General features: G+C 29.5%; 1 protein-coding gene across 4 annotated transcripts in view; it reads right to left on the reverse strand.

Moving 5' to 3' along the window:
• The window catches only part of LOC145295995 (vacuolar protein sorting-associated protein 11 homolog), a 156,575-nt gene that overhangs the window by 38,466 nt on the left and 95,803 nt on the right, over positions 1–22,306 (reverse strand). For 2 of the 4 annotated variants that reach the window (XM_080142003.1, XM_080142000.1), the window contains 3 exons: positions 18,197–18,280; positions 14,461–14,478; positions 4,975–5,025 (listed from right to left, as the gene is read on the reverse strand). In XM_080142003.1, coding sequence (XP_079998129.1) covers positions 4,975–5,025; positions 14,461–14,478; positions 18,197–18,280 — 153 coding nt within the window. The remainder of the gene's footprint in view (positions 1–4,974; positions 5,026–14,460; positions 14,479–18,196; positions 18,281–22,306) is intronic. The other 2 variants (XM_080142004.1, XM_080142002.1) reach the window with 1 other exon arrangement.

The following is a 22,306-nucleotide window of genomic DNA, read 5'->3' on the forward strand; positions in this document are numbered from 1 at the left end:
ACACAAAGGTTTACTTCATAAGTGAGCGATCTATAGAATACTTGGAAATGTCTTTTTAACTATCAAATCCTTTCTTTCTGATAGGTTTATAAAATAATTGTTGATGGGCACATCAACAACTACTGAAGTTTGAAGCATATAGTATCAATGCTGATTGACATCATGGATTTATCCTGAGCCAAACCTCTTCTTGATCTTTATAAATGATTTCATAAGTTTATTCACTGACATTTATGCAGAATCATCTATGGTAACACTTTAAAGAGCATTAATGATCAAGATCTGTCTCCCTTCACCACCAATTCTCGGATCCTCATGTCATCCCAATCGAAATGAATAGCTCTTTCTTTGGTAAGCCTTTAGCTTTGATAAGCTTCTAGAACTAACCTTCACTCTACACCTAAAATAAAAGGCTGACATCAAATTTGTTGTTAAAGTCACTAAAAAGAAAGTATCTCATTAGTGATTCAATTCTTGACTTGTATAAGAATCAAATATGTCCTAAGATGGGATACTGTTGCCACATCTAGGAAAGTGTTGTTTAAAGAACCTTTTCTGCATTGACAGAGTATAAAATCAATAGCAAAATCTACTAGGGGATGTCCTCTTCTCTTCCTAAAAGTTTCTTTCTCACAGAAAAGATTTCTGTACACTCTTTAACCCTTATCCTTGAGTGGCCTCTTGGCCTTGATAATGTGGTGATGCCTATGTAAAAAAAAAAAAAAAAAAAAAAAAAAAAAGATATTGCTGAGCTTTCTCTACTCTATCATTATTTTTAATTATACGTGCTTGATTAAGCTTCAATCTATAATTCCCCCCAACATTTACTACAAAAAACCTGCCTAGCTACAACTGTAAATAATTTTCCTTTCTCCCTCTCTCTACCTAAAACTAAATTAAATTTTCATGGACAAACTTTCTTTCCAAGAAGTGTTTATCTATGGAACACAATACCATGAGACTGTTTCCCAGTTGACTATAGTATAGTCATTTTCAAGTTCACTATTAACAAATTCTTGTTGAGATGTGCTCTTAAATAAGCTAATTTCAACCACTGTTACCAATCCTATGTGTTGTTTCACTGTCCTCCTGACAAACTCATTAACCTTTATCTATCTATAGGCTTTCATAAGATTCATAAGTACATCAAAAATGTATAAATCTGTCCTCAAATACATTACAAAAATTTTATATATATACATATATATATATATATATATATATATATATATATATATATATATACAGTGATGATCATATTTATTGGCACGGTAAAATAAAAGTTAAATTTTGTCTAATAAATTCTAAAAAAGGGATTAAATTAAAGAAAATAACAAAGTATATTATGTATTTTTAACTGGCCTTTCCGATGCAGCAATCGGATTTTAGAAAAAATAAATAACAAAGGAACAACAAACATAATTGCAAAAAACCCTTGTTCAAAATTATTGGCACGGCTTTGTTTTTCTTTTAGTATCAGTATAATATCAATCAATTTCCGGTTTACGTGCTTTCTGAACTTTTTTATAGCCATATTATGCTTGTTTAACGCTAATTCAGTGAATAATTTTTTTCAGATAATTTTTAGATAGCGATTTATTTAAACTATTATAAGTGACTAAATTATAATTCTCAATCGCCATGGTTAAAACTAAGGAACACAGCGAAGACGTCAGGAAGCTTGTTGTAGCATGCCATACCAATGGGGAGGGCTATGATAAGATTTCAAAGAAGCTAAACCTTCCCAAATCCACTGTTAGAGCCATAATAAACAAGTTCAAATCGCAAGGCCACGTTATGAGTTTAGAGGGTAGAGGGAGAAAAAGGATTCTTTCCCCAAGAGATGAACGGAAAATTGTTCGACAAGTAAAACAAAACCCAAGGATCTCTGTTGGGGAGATTGTTGATGAACAGAGCACCTCTGGAGTGAATGTATCTCGACATACAGTTGGTAGAGTTTTGAAGAGAGCTGGTTTAAAAGCATGTCGTCCGAGAAAGACTCCCTTATTGAAGCCTATGCACCTGAAAGCAAGGCTAGCCTTTGCAAAACGTCATATTGATAAAGATGTTGCATTCTGGAAACGTGTTCTATGGACTGACGAAACGAAAATAGAGTTATTTGGCCATAATAAAGTGTCTTATATTTACAGAACATCTGGCGAAGCTTTCCTGCCTAAGAACACCATACCCACAGTGAAGCACGGTGGAGGCAGTTTGATGTTTTGGGGATCCTTTGCTGCCTCTGGACCAGGGCGACTTGTTAAGGTCACAGGTAGCATAAAAAAGGAAGATTATGTTCAAATATTGGATGAAAACCTGAAAGACTCTGCTAAAGAGCTCTCACTTGGTCGTCGTTGGTGGTTCATGCAAGATAATGACCCAAAGCATTCGGCTAAACTGACTAAGAAATGGCTTGAGGACAATCATATTAATGTTTTGGAGTGGCCATCACAAAGCCCAGACCTTAATCCAATTGAAAATTTATGGAGAACATTAAAATTGAGGGTAATGCAAAGGAAGCCTAAGAATCTTATTCAATTGGAGGATTATTGTCAGGAAGAGTGGGCTAAAATTACTACTGAAGAGTGCAACAACTTGGTTGTAAACTATGAAAAGCGACTGAGGAAGGTAATCAAGGCCAAAGGCTATACAATTGATTATTAAATAAATCGTGCCAATAATTTTGAACAAGGGTTTTTTGCAATTATGTTTGTTGTTCCTTTGTTATTTATTTTTTCTAAAATCCGATTGCTGCATCGGAAAGGCCAGTTAAAAATACATAATATACTTTGTTATTTTCTTTAATTTAATCCCTTTTTTAGAATTTATTAGACAAAATTTAACTTTTATTTTACTGTGCCAATAAATATGATCATCACTGTACATATATATATATATATATATATATATATATATGACAAGAAGCATTTAACTTCGAAATGCCATGGCCTAAAGAGATTTTTTTCTCCTTTTTCTTTCCTTATTGATCTGATGTTATAATGAAATTATATGTAACGCTTACTTTTTTTATCTTTCAGTTAGTATATATTTGTGGACCCTGTCATAGCTCGGGATTAACGGAAAAAAAAGAGATATATATATATATATATACATATAGTTTTATTTTAATATTTTAAAGTATACAAAAGAAACCTTGTTCAATGTATATATAAGTACTATTTTTGGGCCACCGACTTAGTCGATTTTGGACCTTAGAATTTACCCTCGTCCATTCATCCATTTGTCCCCAAAATTTTCAATAACTACACATTACATTTTTCTGAAATTCTGCATGAAATTACAACTACCCAAAGGAGGAAATGTAACATTCTCGGATTTTTTATAAAAATTCTGGTTGCGTCACCAGAGGGTCAAAAAGTGGTCAAAATGGCCAAAAACAGCATTTTCCAGGACATAAAATCTTTTCCAGCAATTAGATTTTGCTGAAAATTACCAAAAAGCAAGACCACACGGATATACATCTGGAAACGTAATATTTGACCCTGGGAAAATTCTGGGGCTTGGGGTGAAAAACACACCTTTTGGGCTAATTTTTATTTTTCTCCTAAAATTCATACTTGTGTCTCAATAAGAGGTTTAAATGGTACTGAATTTTAAATAATTAAGGCATCGGTTGCCATGAAACGGTGTCATTTGGCTGTTTTAGCTCAATATTTTACATCAGACCAGAGGTTTAAATAGTCAAAATAGGTAACAGTTCTACGACTGATTTTGGCTAACAGTACAAGGGAAGTAACTCTTGTAGACTCGATTTTACAAATATTGATTATATATTCGTCGACTGAACTTTAATACATGTGATTCGTTGTAGGTTGTGTGTTCTGCAAGCCTGACCCACTAGGGAATTTGTTAAAATCTTCACACCGATGAGTTCAATAACTTGCCTGTTGGTATAAGGGTACTTTTGTTGGGTGATTTCAGTTTGGATCAGTTTCTTGCAAACAATGTGGCACTAATAGATTCCCTTAATGAATTTCAACAATTTCTTCAGTGCTCAAGTTACACCACTCAAATTTAATGTGGTACATTGGACTTAATTCTTGATACGGAACTTTCTTCTTCACCAGCACTGTGGCTTCCCAGCCCATTTAGTGATCACTTTGTTTTGTACTTTAATGCGTGATTATTTTATACCTGTTTTGATTCATTTACTTCATATCGATAAAATAACAAAAAATAAAAAAATGTGACCCCCCCCACACACACACACACAAACTTAACATCTAGAATTAAAAAAAAAAAAAACTTATACAGAAGCAATACTTTGTCGTGGTTATAGGGTTTTTACTAAACTTGCTTCATTACCTTTTATTCAAAAACATGACAAATGCATCAGTTGGGGGACCATATAGTTTTGGCTTGTTTAATTACAAAATTACTCAGGGCTGTATACAATCAAAGAAATTTGAATCAGAATAATTTTGAATAATCTGACAACTGTTTCATCCATCGGAAACAAAACTATTATGTTAGTTCACAAAACTAACAGTCATTTTCCAGACGTATCAGAAAAAAAGAAAAGTTAAAAACATAAGCGTCTTTTCAATACTTGACTAAATCCAATTTGTACTCCATCAAGTAACACAAATATTTTCAAAATTATATATATATATATATATATATATATATATATATATATATATTGCTTACTATGATAAATTGTTTACTCATTATCAAAATTGTTAGAATAATCCCTACCACTCAAATATATTCTATAGGAGCAAGCTATAAAGTCTTCACAATTAGCAGCTTTTAATCTTGTCAAGTACAAGAAAGAATCTATTAAAAAAGAACAGTAAAACTTAGTAACTTGAAATGATCAATAAATATCGAAATCAATTGAAAATGGAAGAGAAAAGTTGTCTTATTTTCTGTTCAGTAAAAATGTAGTAACTTTTATATTTTGAATAACATTTTATACTAAAAATAAAAAAAAGAACAAGAAATACTTACATCTGAACATTGTAATAATTCTAATGTTTTTCTTTCCTTTTGTGCTTTCATCTGTTTACAAAAAAATACAAAGAGGTAAAATGAAATATATTCACACTCTAACGAGGTTGATGCATTTATTGGATAAAGCAACACTGATGATAATTCAAAAAAGGAAATATGTCTGCAAATGTGAACCTGTCTGTGTGGAACGATGTCTACCAAACTACTTTGTCAATTTTTAGTCTACAGACTTGAAACTTAAAACCTGAGGAACAAATTTGACTTATTTTTTTAGCCAGTAAAAATAGCTACTAAGGGATCAAAATTGAAAAAAATTACTTGGCAGGCGTAAGTTGATTAAATGTTTTATGCATGCACAAATATACACTTATACCTTTAATAACGTCATGTTTTAAGTGTTTATATGTGTATGGGCTTAGCTTAGATGGTAATGAATAATGCTGGTGAGCTATATGTTTTGATTTTGAAGTCATATTTTTTTTTAACTTTTGAAATTACTATATATATTGATATATTTCTGATTTTGCTTTGTACGTGTTGTTGAACTCACATAGTCGGCACTGCAACTACATTTAAATTGGTAAATTACATCAATATTATGGTGGGAGGGTAGAAATGTTTTTGAGATGATGCAGTTAATGGTTTCATAGAGAACACAACATGTACATTGAGAAGTAAAATAGCATTTTTCTACTGTCGATTGGATTTCTCACTGTCCCTAACTACAGTAAACAAATACAAATTGGACAATTTAGCCACCGTATTGACTTTTATTTGCAAAAATTTAGTTATTTTCCTTTCAATGACTGACTTATTCACATCAAAAGGATACCCTTTACGTGATAAAGTATTAGTAATCATTCTCAGTTCTTCATCTAATTTTGTTTTTGAACAGATCATAAGGGCACGATGTGCTAACGTCCAAATTAAATTAACCTTTTGTTTGTTAGGGCAAAACAAATCCCAGCACGTGTACAATCACTTACATATATATATATATATATATATATATATATATATATATACATACTAGCAAAAGTACCCGTCGTTGACTGGGTTCAAAAACAGCCTACAGAAAATGGATTTATGAAAGTATGATAGGTTATGAAAAGGAAGGGTTGTAATGAGATAGCTTCGAATTTGGGGGTATCAAATCCAAAGCAAAATATGATGAAAGTAAAAATAAAATAGATAAACCCCATAATTTATTATACCATACCTGTTCACACTGAAACACTTATCACTATATTCTGTGGATCTATATTAAGAAAACCTTGTTAAACTTTGTGACATATTTCCATTCTATGGAGGTCAGGCGCGAACGAACACCCCATAATTTTATTATACCATATTTCTTCAAACTGAAACATAATTATCAAAGTATACTTATGCAGATAGATATGAAAAGTCTTTATTAAAGTTTGTGCCTATTTCCATTCTATGGAGGCCAGGCGCGAACGCAGACCCCACAATTTTATTATACCATCCCTATTTAAGTTAAAACATACTTATCAAAGTATTCTTATGTAAATCTATATCAAAAAAACTTGTAAACGTTTTTTTTTAATTTTCAAATTTTTTATTTCCATAGTTTGTGGACCAGGTGCGAACACAGACCCCACAATTTTAATGAACCACTGTTCTGCCAGATCAAACATAACCATTCTTGATCTTCTATCATTATATGTAATTAGTTTTTTAAAATAGTCAACCATATAGGAGCCTATCGTGACCAGACACACATACATACACACACACACACACACACACACACACACACACACAGACATTCAGCTTTATATTATATATATATATATATATATATATATATATATATAAAATAATAATAATAATATATAAAATAATAATAATAATTTTTCTTCACCATATTCTCTCTGCTTCACTTTTTTTTATCCAGTAAGATCTTTGATTTACTTGCAGTTTCATCAAATACTTTTGTATGCAAAATCCGATCCCGCATTTTGCTAATTCTTACCCTCTGATGAGAAGGAAAGTATTTCTTTGAAACTTTGCGGATTAAGGACTACCACTTATTAAGTGTTTCCTTTTCAGATTAAATATGTTTTTAACTCTTTTTCAAAGTGTTTTTTAACGTTTTATTAACTGTTTGCTCTTATATATATATATATATATATATATATATATATATATATATATATATATATATATATATATATATATATATATATTAGTGGCCTTGTAAGGCCACAGAGGAGACAACCAAGCAAAAAAACCCTAAGCAAAATTCATCCTAAAGCAGCAAAACTGAAGTTGGTCTGCCAGGACACTATATATATACAAATGTAGGCAAATTTGGGCATATTTTATTGGTTTGAATGCATAGGTTCTTTTTTTATCAATTGTCTAAAAAATTTAACCATAGAATAAAATTATAATCTTCAAAAAACCTGCAAATTTTTATGTAGTTTTCTCCCATAGAACCAAAGATTTGAGCTTTTCATTATTCAATTTAGCTACCAGTATATATATATATATATATATATATATATATATATATATATATATATATATATATATATATATATATATATACACACACACACACACAAAATATATGATATTTCCCCAGAACCTCTGACCTTGATGGAAGGAAGACTAAAACTTGCTGCTATGGTTTCAAATAATCTAAAGGGGAGACTTGATTCCAAATATTTCTATGTTATATCTCCCCTCTTTTTGAAAATAGGGAACGATTATGAATATCTCCAGTATCAAATAATCCTTATATACTGTGAAATTTACTTCATGCATGAAAACCAAAGAGAGGAGATATAACATATAAGAAATATTTGGAATCAAATCTCCACTTGCTGTTATTTCAGATCATTTGAAACCATAGCAGCAAGTTTTAGTCTTCCCTCCATCAAGGCCAAAGGTTTGGGGGAAATATCAGATATTTTGTAATTCATATGCAAAAGTAGGAAAACAAATGACTATAATTGAAACATTTTATGGAAAAAAGTACCAAAAATAGGCTCTGGATGATCCCCTTAATCAGCAAGCTTAACGGCAAATGTCACATAGCCCACTACCCAATTCAGGTCATTATCTTTTCAACAAGCCTTCATTTGTTAAATTCTGATCACTAGTCACTGAGATTTGGAACTTATAAAATTGCCAAAATAGGTGGTATATCTATCTGTGTGTGTGTGTGTATATATATATATATATATATATAGACTTATATGTAATATACTGAGTTTGTGTAATTCAGTAAATTTTCATATACCAATAGGTTTTAAGCCAAAAAAGGTTGACTTAAGGATTAAGCTACAAAATTATCACATTTCATAATTGAGCATTAACAAAGAAATGCTGGTTTTTGAAAATTTTCAAACGATATAATGCTTGAAATTGCCGAACTAGACATTGAAACAATTGTAATGTAAAATGAAATATACTTTTTGTTGCCATCAACACCTTGTCTTGAAATCTTGATTTTGCACACACACTGTATATATATATATATATATATATATATATATATATATATATATATATATATATATACACTGATAGCTAAATTGAATATTGAAATGCTCATATCTTTGGTTGTATAGGACAAAACTATTAATAAATGAAAATTTGCAGGTTTTTGAAGATTATAATACTATTCTATGGTTAAAATTTTATGACAATTGGTAAAAAAGAACTTATATTTTCAAACCAATAAAATATGCCCAAGTTTGCCTATATTTATATATAGGCCAGCTTTAGTTTTGCTGTTTTGGTTTTCTCCCCTGTGGCCTTGCCAGGCCACTAATATAGATATACTACCTTTTTGGGCAATTTTATGAGTTCCAAATCTCAGTGAATATTAATCAGAATTTAACAAATGATGGCTTGTTGGAAAGGTAATGACCGGAATTGTGTAGTGGGCTATGTGACATTTGTCCTAAAGGTCGTACATTAAGGAGATCATCCATCATCCAGAGCCTATTTTTGGTACTTTTTACAGCCATAAAATTTTTCAATCATAGTCATTTGTTTTCCTACTTTTGCATATGAATTACAAAATATCTGATATTTCCCATAAGCCTTTGGCCTTGATGGAGGGAAGACTAAAACTTGCTGCTATGGGTTCAAATGATCTGAAATAACAACAAAGGGAGATTTGATTCCAAATATTTTTCGTATGTTATATCTCCCCTCTTTGGTTTTCATGTATAAAGTAAATTTCAGTGTTTAAGGATTATTTGATACTGGAGATATTCATAATTATACCCTATTTCAAAAAGAGGGGAGATATAAAATATGAGAAATATTTAGAATCAAAAATCCACTTGCTGCTATTTCAGTTCATTTGAAACTATAGCTGCAAGTTTTAGTCTCCCCGCCATCAAGGCCAGAGGTTTTGGAAATATATATATATATAAATCAATAATAAATAACATGGCTTATTTTCACACTTTATTGCAATTTCATGGTTTATCCAATCATCTGATGTGCATCAATATACATTTGAATACAAATTCAAACTTAATTACATTTTCAAAAATGAAGATTAGTGCTGGATGAATCCAGGTTCAAATATTTAGGAGAACTGGGAAGTTGGACATTTTCTTTTTCTCTGGGAATGAAACATTTTCTTTTTCTCTCTGTTTTGTTTCAACCTGACCAATTCAGATGAATATGAATATTAGTTAAAATACTGGTGAAGGATATATATATATATATATATATATATATATATTATTTTTTATTTTTTACAAAGGTATACACTCATTTCAAAAAAACAATCCATCATCTAGTTTTTATTTAATCACTTACTTAAAATTATTTTACAATTCAGTCGTTTGTGTTTGGTTAACAAGCACTTTAAAAATAATTCATCTCATATTTTTTAAGAAAATAAAAACATGAATAACAAAAGAAAGAAGAGGGGGAGGAAAATCAGCAAAAAATTGAGAAATGGCAACAGAAAGAAATATCAAATGGAGGGGAAAAAAATAATAAAAGTAATAATACTGGGTTTTTAAAAAGTCATTATCTATTTTGAATTTTAATAACATCATAATAATTAAACAAACCTTATATGCAATGAAAAATATATACATTAAAAATTTATGTCACTCAACCAAATGTCCCCTACTTACCACACAGTTATATAAATGAACCAGAAATTATTGCATTATATTTTTTAAGGAGGTAAGCTGGAACATCTAATCAGTCTCTCAGGGCTCATTTCTACAAGTGGCTATCAACTGTCAAATGTCTCCTGAATTGTGATGCACTGGGACTAAAGAAACCTAAATTTTCAACTAAGATATATTGGAAAATGAACCAACTTTTTTTCCTGGTTTTGTTGAGTCGTGGTGTCAAAGTAGACAGCAGATTTTGTTATATTTATTTATTTTTTTGTGCATGTTTAATTTTACTCATAGATGGAGGTAAACTGTCTTTCTCAATATCATTAGTGTGCAAATGACTATAATAGATCTGGCTGGATTTAAACATGACATTATTAAAATTGACCAATTAGAAATTGGTAAAATTTATATCAGATTTGTTCTTTATGCAGATAAACAATCTATGACATAAATTTGCTTTGTCTTATTGTCTGCTTTTCTGTCTCTCTACAGTAATTGGTAAATTTGAAAAGCAAATCATTTTTTAAGTGCTTCACTAATTTTGTACCAAGAATGAAAAACAAAATGTTACTTATTTTTAATGCTGAATGTTTTACAAAAGATAATTTAGAAAATAAATTCACTTTTGATATTAGAAATTATAATTACTAATTAAAAATATTTATTTGACAAAAAATAAAAATCTTTTAGACTAATTTGAAATGACACTTTTAGATTATTTTAATACACATATTCTTGAGTTTTTAAAACCTACAGTTTAGGCCAATGGTTGGCAATCATTTGAATTTCATGGACTATTAAAGGTTTAATTTAAAAATTTAGCAGACCATTAATATACATTTAAGAAAAAAAACATTAATAAAGTAAATACATTAATAATACTCAGCAAACTTTTACTTTATCAATATGAAATGCATCTTTAAAGGTTGCAGTTATAGTGCAATTACTTGAATAAAATAGATTGAATAATTTGTGCTTATTCATAAATAAGTATATGTGCAATATGGCAAGATCAAAATAAAATAGCAGGAAAACTTATAGATATGCAGTGGAACCTCTAGATATGAAAGACTCTGCTTACAAAATTTTCAACTTACCAAACATGATGTGAAAATTTTTTTCTCCCAGCATACAAAAAAATTTTTCCCGATACGAAAGTTATGAGTGACAGAAGAACTATTTTTCAGGCACTTAATTTTTTGAAAATCTTTTTAAAATCGAGGTTTTATTTGGTTTAAAAAGTTTTACTAATTTTGTGAAATATTTGTATCGATTTTTATTGGGAAAACACTTTTTCTTGGACTTAAATTTATTTTTTCTACTTAGTCTCCCACCCCATAAATTAAAATTATTTTAAAAATTGTAAAATTAATGTATGCATTACAATTTCTACTGGATTTGAAGAATATTGATTGAAGAAAGATTTTCTGATTCAATCTTTATCATGCACATGTGGTAATTTTTGTAAATGGTGGAGGAGTTTGTTTTATTTTTCTTAGAAATTGGAAATCACTGTAAGAAAGTAAATAATTCACTTCACTTTGAATCCTTTTTCTTCTGCATGAATGCATGATTTGATTCAGGCCATGACTTTAACAGTAATGATTAAAATAACTAAAAAATTATCTCATCCCTCATTCGCTTTTATTACATAGAATTTTTTCGATGTCAAAAACAAAGTAAAAAGATAAAAAAGCAAGTGAAGATATTTAATATCAAGTCAGATATTAATTTGCTTCTTATTTTTTCTGGTTTTACCCTTATTATAAAATATAATGAGTGTTTTCATAGGGCTTGGAATGGATCAAACGATTTATGTGTAAAACGCCTTTCAGGATACAAAAATTTCAAGATAAGAAAACTAAGTTGGAACAAATTAATTTTGTATCTAGAGGTTCCACTGTACTTACTTAATAATTAAAAATATTGGTGTCAACAAAAAATTAAGTAGAATTTTAATAAAAAATAAAATGAATTTACTATTTGTATGGAAAAAACTCTGAAGGATATTTGAGTCAAGCTAGCCCATCATAGAAGATTATCTCTTTTCTTCTAATATGAATATGTGGTCTTATCGATTGGAGTTTGTAAATTCTGAATAGTAAATTTCATTTCTTATTCAAATTCTACTCAATAATTTTCCATAATTTTTTTTAATTTATACCAATACTTTTAACTGCTAAATATATCCATAAATTTTTCATTTTATTCTTAACTGGCATATTTCACATGTATCACTTTATAAGCACCAACAATTTTAAGTTTACACATTTTTTTATATGATATTTGTTCACTGTTTCGATAGACAATCAAAAGTTTTGCACGAAACATCAGTTGACAACTACTAGGCTAGGCATTACCACTGACTGTTTTTCGTGAGACGTGATTGTTTACAATAATGTAGCATAAAATCCAGCACAATCAAATGTAGCGATATTAGAAAATATGGCCAAAAATAAAGATGAATGAAGAGAGAGCGAGGACTCTTAATGGGAATTATACATTGCAAGCAGAAAGTTAAACTAGAATCATTTAGAATTAAAATCAAACTGAAAAACTATCTTATAATAATATCTAAACAACAATTAAAAGCCAATGGAATTATAAAGAAATTGCACATCTTATGTTGATGGATGAAAAGAATAAGAATATTGACTATCTAATAGATCGATTATTCATTGTAATCTATAAGCAACACTAGGTATGTCTGCTAGTCTATCATATAAAGGGGACCTGTGTGTGTGCATGTGTGTATGTATGCTAAAAACTTTTGTCATCCACATCCAACTGGATCGAAACTGATACCATCTAAAAGGGCCTTACATGCATAATATGTGAAAATTAGAAAAAATGATTCATTCTGTATTGGTCAACTGGACAACTTTTTGGAAGGAGGGTCCGTTTTTCTGTGTCACTTTTTTTGCAAGTCATGCACATGTATGAAACTAAAACTATGTTTAAAACGCTTATTTTTCAATGTCATAACATCATAAGCACTCATGGCTGTGTGGGTAAAAGTGTTTGTCCATAAGTTTTAGACTTCTTCCTCTCTTTTGCATTTCACGTTCGAGCCAGGACACTGTGGCTCATTTTTTTTTTTTTTTGGTCACACCTGCACCCCCTGCTATTTTTATTGAAAGTTATTTTGATTTATTTGGGAGGGGAAGGGGGTCCAGCACATCGGCAACAAAAACTGCTCAATATCCAGAGAATAGCCTTTTCTCTTTATTCTTTATATCCTTTCTGCCAAAATATCTGGTGGGGAGGTTGTCACATACTTTTTTTTAGGCCGATTACATTTTTGTGCTTTTATCTATTTTTTTTATTTTGGAAATTGTTGTGGGAGTATCGATGTTGCCTACAATAATAATGAAAAAGTGCTCAATATCCTTAGTATAGCAGGTGTGTCCAAACGGAACTTCATGTGGACCTGAGCAATGCCAGGTATCCATACTAGTTATATGTAAAGGAGGGCGATTTTGCACCTTAAATAAGCTTTGTTAACAAAAGGTACACACTTTAAAATGTTCAATCAGTCAGTTTTGGCAAATAATAGTTCATGTTGTCAAAAAAACATTTCCAATTAATTTCATTGAATTTTATATTTAATGCTGATCAATATTTTTTAGTCATGAATAAAGAAAGAGGGAGAAGTTTTCACTTCCTAATTTTGATGTATTCTTACACTACCCATGGACACTGAGAAAAATATTATATGATAAATGTTTAAAGATTCGCTGATGAAAAAAGGGAATTGAAATTTTGATTTGTCTTGATATTTTTTACATTTAGTTGGCTTTACATACTCATATTTTCCTGATTCAAACAACAGATCACATTTTCTAGTGCAGTTATAAAAAGGTATGCCAGTTCAAACTCTAATGAGAGTTCACAATAGAAATTCTCAGATGTTTACAAATATTTAAAAATGTTATTTTTAATGCCATTCTTCAAAAATTACAAAAGAATTTTTCAAAAATGTTAAAGTAAATATAAATCGATGTCAGGTGGTTAAGTTGGGAGGAAAGGAATGATAGATTAAATTATTTTTAAAAATAAATTCAAAGAAATAATTTCAAAAAATTTGGAATATAAACTGAATTTTTAACAATTCTTGGAAGATCAAATAATTTATAAAAGAAATATTACTTTTGAAGCAAAGATCTAAAAAAAAAAAAAAGAAAACAAATTAAATTTAACGCAGTTTAAAAAGACATTTTGTTTTGGTCATGGTTGTTAGGAAATAATATCGCTAGTTTAAGGAAAAAAAGGGAAGGAAGGGAAAGCATTCAGATGAGTAAATTATTGCCTGCATTATTAGTAAATAAAGATGATTTTTGAAAAAGTATACCGTATCATTTGGTTCATTCTGAAAAAATGAAAATAATCAATAAGCCAAGTAGATGTGCAGCATCATCATATAAAAAAATAAAGATATTGTGCGATGATGGGAAAACCCAAAGTATTTAAAAAATTTATATATATATATATATATATATATATATATATATATATATATAGGGTATTTTAATTTTTCAATGGCAAAACATCATTTCTATGTTCTCACATTTTCTAAAAAACAATTTTTTAAATTCTTTGCATTTTTACGATTGTTTAAAAAAGAACTAACCGTGTAATAGAGTGTTGTAATTATATAAAATAATGTAATCAAAAAAAGGTGGTCATTGCATTATTGTGCTTTTTAGTAGATTAATTGTGTATAATTACAGCATTCTATTTAAAAATTAGTGTTTTTTAAACAATCATGGAATATGCAAACATAATAAGATTTCTAAATATGGGACATAATTTTCCAATATTTCTCCTCACATTGGAAATTTATGCGAGAAAGATTTTTAAAAATTAAATTGATCACAAAATTTCTAATAGGATAATAAATTTCAAACAAATTGACTAATCAAGTTAAAAAAGCATTAGTGTTAAATATGTAAAGAATAAAGTGGATACATTTTTAAATAATAACAAAATAATGAATTTATAAGAACATTTTATTGGTAAATTCATAATATATATTCTATAAGATTTTACGTAATTATATATATGTGTGTATGTATGCACGTGTAAATTAAAAAATATTAAAAAGTTCAAATGAGATTATTAAAATGTGATGCCTAGAGAGGCATCTATATATTAATACATGACATTCACCCATTTGTGTGTATGTCCAGTTAAAACTCTAAAACTAAAGTATTTAGATTAAATACATATAATTCAGCATTTCAAAACTTAAGATAGACAAGATAAAAAAAAGATTTTAGGTCTAGATATTGAATTGCTGATTTTAATAGAATAAATCTCTACTTACAAAGTTGGCCCATATTGCACTGAGAGTGAGATTAAAATGCCAAATTCATATTCAAAATAGACAAACAATATTTTTCTAAAATAAAGATCATGTGTATGCGATCAACGTCCTATGGTGTACTAATTTGCATAAGGACATCCCATCAAGTTGTTTTTATTGTTTCTAATCAAATGATTTTTTTCATTATATTATTACATGTAGTTCAACATACACATATTTTTCATATCATGAATAGAAAAATAGAATTTTAAATGAAAAAAGTCTTTACAGTTTTTTTAGGTCAATTTACTTCTGAGGTTGCGATCCAGTTCTACAATTCTAAATTACAAATAAAACATCCCTCACCCATCATACACCAAGGTCAAGTAAACAAATCGATGAGTAGCCCTCTCTCCTTCAATTAACTTGTTAGAAATACTTTTTAGGTGCTTGTGTATTATAATTAGATATTTAAAAAAAAGGCATTTTAAGTAAAAATACTATAACATACTGGCGTGTCATGTCAAAATTAGTTAAGAATCAAAAAAATTACAAAAAATGATTGAGTAGAAGATCTGATAAAACTGTTTTTTTATATAAAAAAAAAACATTGCTATTATGGTATATTCTTGATATGACATTTTCTAATTTGAAATAGTGAAAGTTAATTGAACACAAGGGAGATAAGTCAGTTTGTTATATGGAATTTGACCACAATAGGAGAAATTGTATAATTGGTACATTTTATTTTTTGTTATAATTATTTTTCTACTTGATCATTTTCCATAAATTTTGGAATTTTTACTAAAATATGACATGTAATCATGTAATAGTGTTTTTACTTAAAATTCATTATAATGCACAATCACTCTTTTTTTTTATCTCATGGATAAAGGTTTTATGTAAAAAGATTTTTTTTCCAATCAATTTGCATCTGGGAATTGTGGTTCTTGGTTTTCTGCTGGTATGAAATATTTTTATCTAAATCAATGAGAAATTAAATTGTAAAGAATTTATCTTGTATTTGTCCATGCACAGAAAAATGAAAATTGTTTACATTTTTCCATTCTTTTTTTCTAATATTAGCAATTAGATCCTTTTTTTTTATTATTATTCATGACTAATATTAGCGTTTATATAATAAAGGGGGGGGGGCAACGCCAGGTAACTTTGCCAATAATAAATAAATACACAAAATTATGATGTCACTAACAACAAAGAACTTTTCCCAAATATAAGATGAGAAAAGGAAAAGTATTTTTCTTTTTTTTCGTTATTTCATCATCTGAACAGCTTTAAAATAATTTATGTTTGTAATATTAAACTCATTATCAGATGAAGATGCAGATGACTGTTCAGCATTTTCAGCTAATCCTTTTGATGACAATATTATCTTAAGCATCATTTATGCTGATCACATCGAAACTAATTCCAGTGCAATTTGACATTCTGCTCATACATCATTCAAATAATATAATGAAACTCAACGACCTGTTGGGTCAACGTTGGCACATATTATATTAGTATACACATTATATAGTTAGAAATGAACAACATATATCTATGCTCTTTTCTTCTTCATTTATGTCATTTATTTATACCATCCTCTTACTGTACTTTTTTATTGTTTCTTTCTTTTTTATTTACATAATCCACATATTCTCCTCTTATGCTTATGTTACTATTACTTCTGTTCTCTCCATCCATCAATTCCCCTATTCCCTCGCTCCTACTAATTTCATTCACTCATCTTCCCATAATCTAAAACATACAATGTGCAAAGAAGCAAAATTATCAGAGTTTTAGGTTTATATATTTAAATATTTTCCTTTTGAAATAGAGATAGCTAAAAAAAGAATTTCCAATAGTTTATAAAAACAGCTTTTCAAATCGTGAATTTGACCCCTATATATATATATATATATATATATATATATATATATATATATATATATATAAACAATAAAAATGCAATTAGCTTTAACACATTATTGTATTTTCATAGTTTTAACCAATCATCAGAAATGTATCATTTGGTATCAAACAAGGTGATACCAAAAGAGATAAGAGTTGTCTATTCATATTTATTTAACAAGATATTACAACCTGTGGCATAGTGGATACAGTACTTGATAAAATTCAGTTGTGAGTGATACTCTTATGGAGGCTGAAAGTTAATTTCTTAGTGTGGTTGATATGAAGAATACAATTGTGAATTACTTCAGACTTCTACCCAGTCATCGCTGAAGGAACGAGAGCATGCTACTCCAGTGAATTAAATAAAGGGCTCTGTTCAAAATTTCATGCAGATTCTCAAGTTGAAGAAAATGCACGTAAAAAGTTCAGATGTTTCATCGGCCAAAACATAGTGAAAATAATCCTCGAGATGAGAACAATAATCCAAGTAATAGAAATTATCACGTGTCATCTAAAAAATTCAGAAACGAGATATTACAAGCCGAAAAAATATAATTTAACTCTTTGAACACAAGTGGTCTGTTTTATGACTGCAAATGCATGATGAATGATTTGGGGGAAATAAATTTTCTATACAACAATAAAACAATAAATTTATCACCTAGCAAGAGAACAGACAAATGCAATAAGTTTGATTTGATGTATAGCATGCACTATTAATGCAAATGTTTTTAATTATCTAGAAAATGTTTGTGTAGTTTCGTTGTATTAGAAGATGAGTTTAGATGCAGCTTAGTACTGAAAAGGTAAATTGCATAAATTTGTTTAAAGTAAAAAGATTTTAAAAAAAACGTTTTCAACTGACCGTTGGTTCTGTTTCATGAACTGTCTCTTGTAAGTAAAGCTCCAATAAAGTATTGTACAACAAACTTGGCGAATTAGGTTGAACCTGTAAAACAGAAAAATAAATAAAAATTATTAAAACTGGGACAATCAAATTTGTCTAGCAAAATAAACAAATTAGAAAACAATAAACAGAATTGAGTTGTTTTTCCCTTAAAAATGAAAAGTGTCACCATATAAATGCCTGAATGGGTAAAAATTTCTTCATTAAAAAAAAATTTTTTGAACCAAAACTACTACATAATATAATATGCTTAGTCATTTCAGTTCTTGTCTAGAATTTCCCCAATATTAAAAAATGGAAAGAAAGAAATATCTGTGTTGAAAAGAAAATATTGTATTCCAAAAATCATGTAAAATGATCAAATAGTTTTATTTTTATCAAGAAAATCAAATTTTATGAGCATCCAAATAGTGAATGTCTTGTCCGCCATTTTGAAAAAAATCTTAAAAAACGAGGGAGGTAACGCAACAATAATCACACTAGATTTATGTTTTATTTCCTACAAATTGAGTTAATTATTTAAAAATGATTTTCTTTATGAAAATAAAACTAGTTGATCAACTTACATAATTTTGGGAATATGATATTTTCGTTTCCTCATGGCTACATACATGATAACGATTTTTCTTTATTGTTTTTTTTTTTTTAATGTAAGGGGTATTTTGGACAAGAACCAGCATTTTATGTTCATACATATATTATTATCTTTCACTCATATTTAAAAAAATTAGATTGTCTATTGAGCAAAGATTGTGATTGGTAATTAATCTTATTTTGCTAAGGTAAAACATTCTAACTTTACCTATTTTAAAATGAATTGTTCACTAATCAAATTATGTGATCCCATTGGCTAAGACAGAAAATGTATTATTTTAAAAATAATTAAATTGCAATAATTTTTAAAAATAAAGACGAGATATTTGTTTTATTTATTTACAAGAGTATTTAATTATTTTTTTGGCAGAAAAAACAGTCATTCTTTTCATAATCATACTGATTTTGAGAAACATTAATTCTTGTCAAACTCAAGAATCTATACAAAAATTTCAAATTGAATACTGGAAATGTGACACAATGGATGAAGTTGTTAAGTAATAATCATCTCTAAGCCATAATCTCTTAAAGGTTGAAGGTTCAAACCTCAGTACAGTTTATACTAACTAAGAATAAAATAAAAATTGCTTAAGAATTATATATGGTCATGGCATACAGAACAAGACCAATCCACACACATGGATTAAATAAAGGGCATAGTCCTGTTGTAACCTTTGAATCCTCATCAACACTATTGCATCCTCCAAAAGTGGTATAATTAACAAGGTGGAAATTAAAGTAAAACAAGAATAGTTGACACAATTTATAATGGAAAAAGGAAAAGTTTACTGTCATAGAGGGCACTATATAAAAGAGGGGCAGGACGTAGTGAATTATTATTAGGGCTATAACAACAGCATATTCTTTTCCTTGTTTTGATTCTCAGGTATATATCCATTGATATCTTATATGTGTTTATGTAGAGTGATGTGGTTCTTGGTTAATTAATTGTGTCTAACTGTGTCGGATATATACTTGAGAGTCAAAACAATGAAAAGAATACGCTGTTGTCATAGCCCTAGTAATTACTAAGGTTCAAAACAAATTAGATTAGAGATTACCTGTGTACAGCAATCTTCTGTTTCTTGTCAAATAAACGTGATGTGGCTGTTACTTTTTAACTGTATCACTCAAACCTCTCTTGGACCCCCACACCGTCTGGTACCATCACAAAGGAACAAACAAACAAAAATAAATAAGTCCGACTCAGCATTTTTTTTTAAGTGCAAATAAAATGCATGGTTCTTCCAAAACAACGCATTTTATTTTATTTCCAAAATCTTTTCGCACACACATGTGCCATTTAAAAGTCTCTGTCTCCACAAGCTGACACCGGCCTCAGCCAGTGCTTTTTCACCCTCGACTTTAGATATCCATCTTGCACGGCATGCACTTTGCTTATCTCCAACTAAATGGAGTATTTTTCTCTCTTTTTCTTCTGACACAAGCTTGTGCACACTAATTTGCATACATGCTTTAACAGCTGCTGCTGCTGCTAATATTTTTACTAGCTATCTATCCTTTGGTCTTGATGCTGATATTTTCACACGTGCTTTATTACATTTGTTTATTTATTTTTTTTGTACATTCTAATGTGTTGGTTTAATACCAGAATTGTAAAGTTGAAGTCGGAAGTTTTTGAATGAGACAAAGTTGGATTCATAAAAAATGCTAGGAGTCATATTTTTATTTTGTTTTATTTGTAGACTATTTTAAAGTAAATCTCAAGGCAAAATCAAGTGAATACAGCTAATTTTAATATACAAACAAAAGGTTGTTCTTGGTATTTCAATCATTTTATGGCTGTAATTCTGTTGGTAACTGTTGTGAAGGAACATAACTGGCTATACACCGGTTACAAACTGTATATATATATTGGACTGTTTGGCAGACAGCGGCAGACAGCGGCAGACAAGCAGTCGCAGTAAGACGGATAGTCTTACGTGTTGATTATCAGACTTTCTTCCCCTACTTGTTACTATGTACTTCTATTTACCTTAGGCGAGCAGCCTTACGTTTCTGTATTATAAATAAACCCCATTACACATACCACTCGGTGTAACTCACGTTTGTCTTTATTTCCTAAGTATTTAGGAATATAACAATGGCGACGAAAGGATGTTCTTTCTCTTAACAGAGATAAATTACCGTACCAAGGACTGTGTACAATGCAAGGATTTTTTGTTTTACGAAAAAAACAAACTACACAAGGATTTTTGACCACGTGCGTCAATGAATTTAAAAATTTTTCCTACCTAAAGTAGCGAAAAGTACGGATTTTTCTTCGTAAAGAACTCACAAGAAATTATAGAAACATGTTCAAGGTAAAGTGGAATTTATATTTATTTTGACAAGTAAAAAAAAAAAAAAAAAAAATGGTCGCAAGTTGAATTCGAAACTACACTAAAGGATTACGAGTTTCGAAAGAAAAAATATAAATACAACGACTATTGTACCATTTTATGCCATGTGGGAACGGCAGCCATATATTTTTTTTTTTTGGAAAATTAATTGTTTGTTATTGCCTTTATATAAATAATTGGAACTATTTGTCGTGGGAAGTAAGAAATATTTTGTGTATGAACTTACGTTGTTGAAAAAAAAAAAAAAAAAAAGAATTATTTTACAAAGCCTGTTGAATTACTATGGATGAACTTTGTTGAAACGTGTTGTGTCTGCATATTGCTACTAATTTACGATATACGTAAATTTACGATTTTTCTTTGGAATTATTGTGTAGAATTCGAAAAGACATTTTTGTACTAGAAGCTAACATGGAACAATTAGCAGAGTTAACTAAGGCTCTAGCCCTTAGCATCCAGGAACAGACAAAAATGACTCAACAATTTTTAGCGCAACAACAACAACAACAACAAATTCAACAACAACAGCTACAGCAACAGCTGCAACAACAACAAGAAAGAACACAAAAAACTTTAGAGGCACAACAAGAACAAACAAACATACTACAACGACAAATGTCGACACAGCAAAAGAATTTAGAAAAGCTAATTCTAACGTCGACCGGGAAGAAGACTAATTTTTCTGCCGAGGGTATTTCAAATTCACTAACGGAATTTCGTTACTCCCCGGATACTGGTGTTACTTTCCCTGCATACTACAGAAGATACGAAACAATTTTTACGAAAAGATGTTTAGACTGGACCGATGAGGAAAAAGTTACCCTGCTACTACAAAAACTGGGTACTGATGAAAACACCAAGTATGCAAATCTAATTCTACCAAAAAAACCGGAGGAGGTTTCGTTCGAGGAAACAATTAGTACCTTGTCGAAAATATTTGATAAAAGGGATAGCCTATTTCACTCTAGATACAAATGTTTGAACATTCAGAAGGCAGAAGCTGAAGACTATCTAGAATATGCTTGCACTGTGAACTGTTTATGCGAATCATTTAAATTGAATGAAATTTCCGCAGACCAGTTTAAATGTTTAATCTTTGTACAAGGTCTCA

This window comes from Euprymna scolopes, chromosome 16, assembly GCF_053919585.1.
Source record: "Euprymna scolopes isolate OS-2025 chromosome 16, ASM5391958v1, whole genome shotgun sequence".
Lineage (NCBI taxonomy): Eukaryota > Metazoa > Mollusca > Cephalopoda > Sepiida > Sepiolidae > Euprymna > Euprymna scolopes.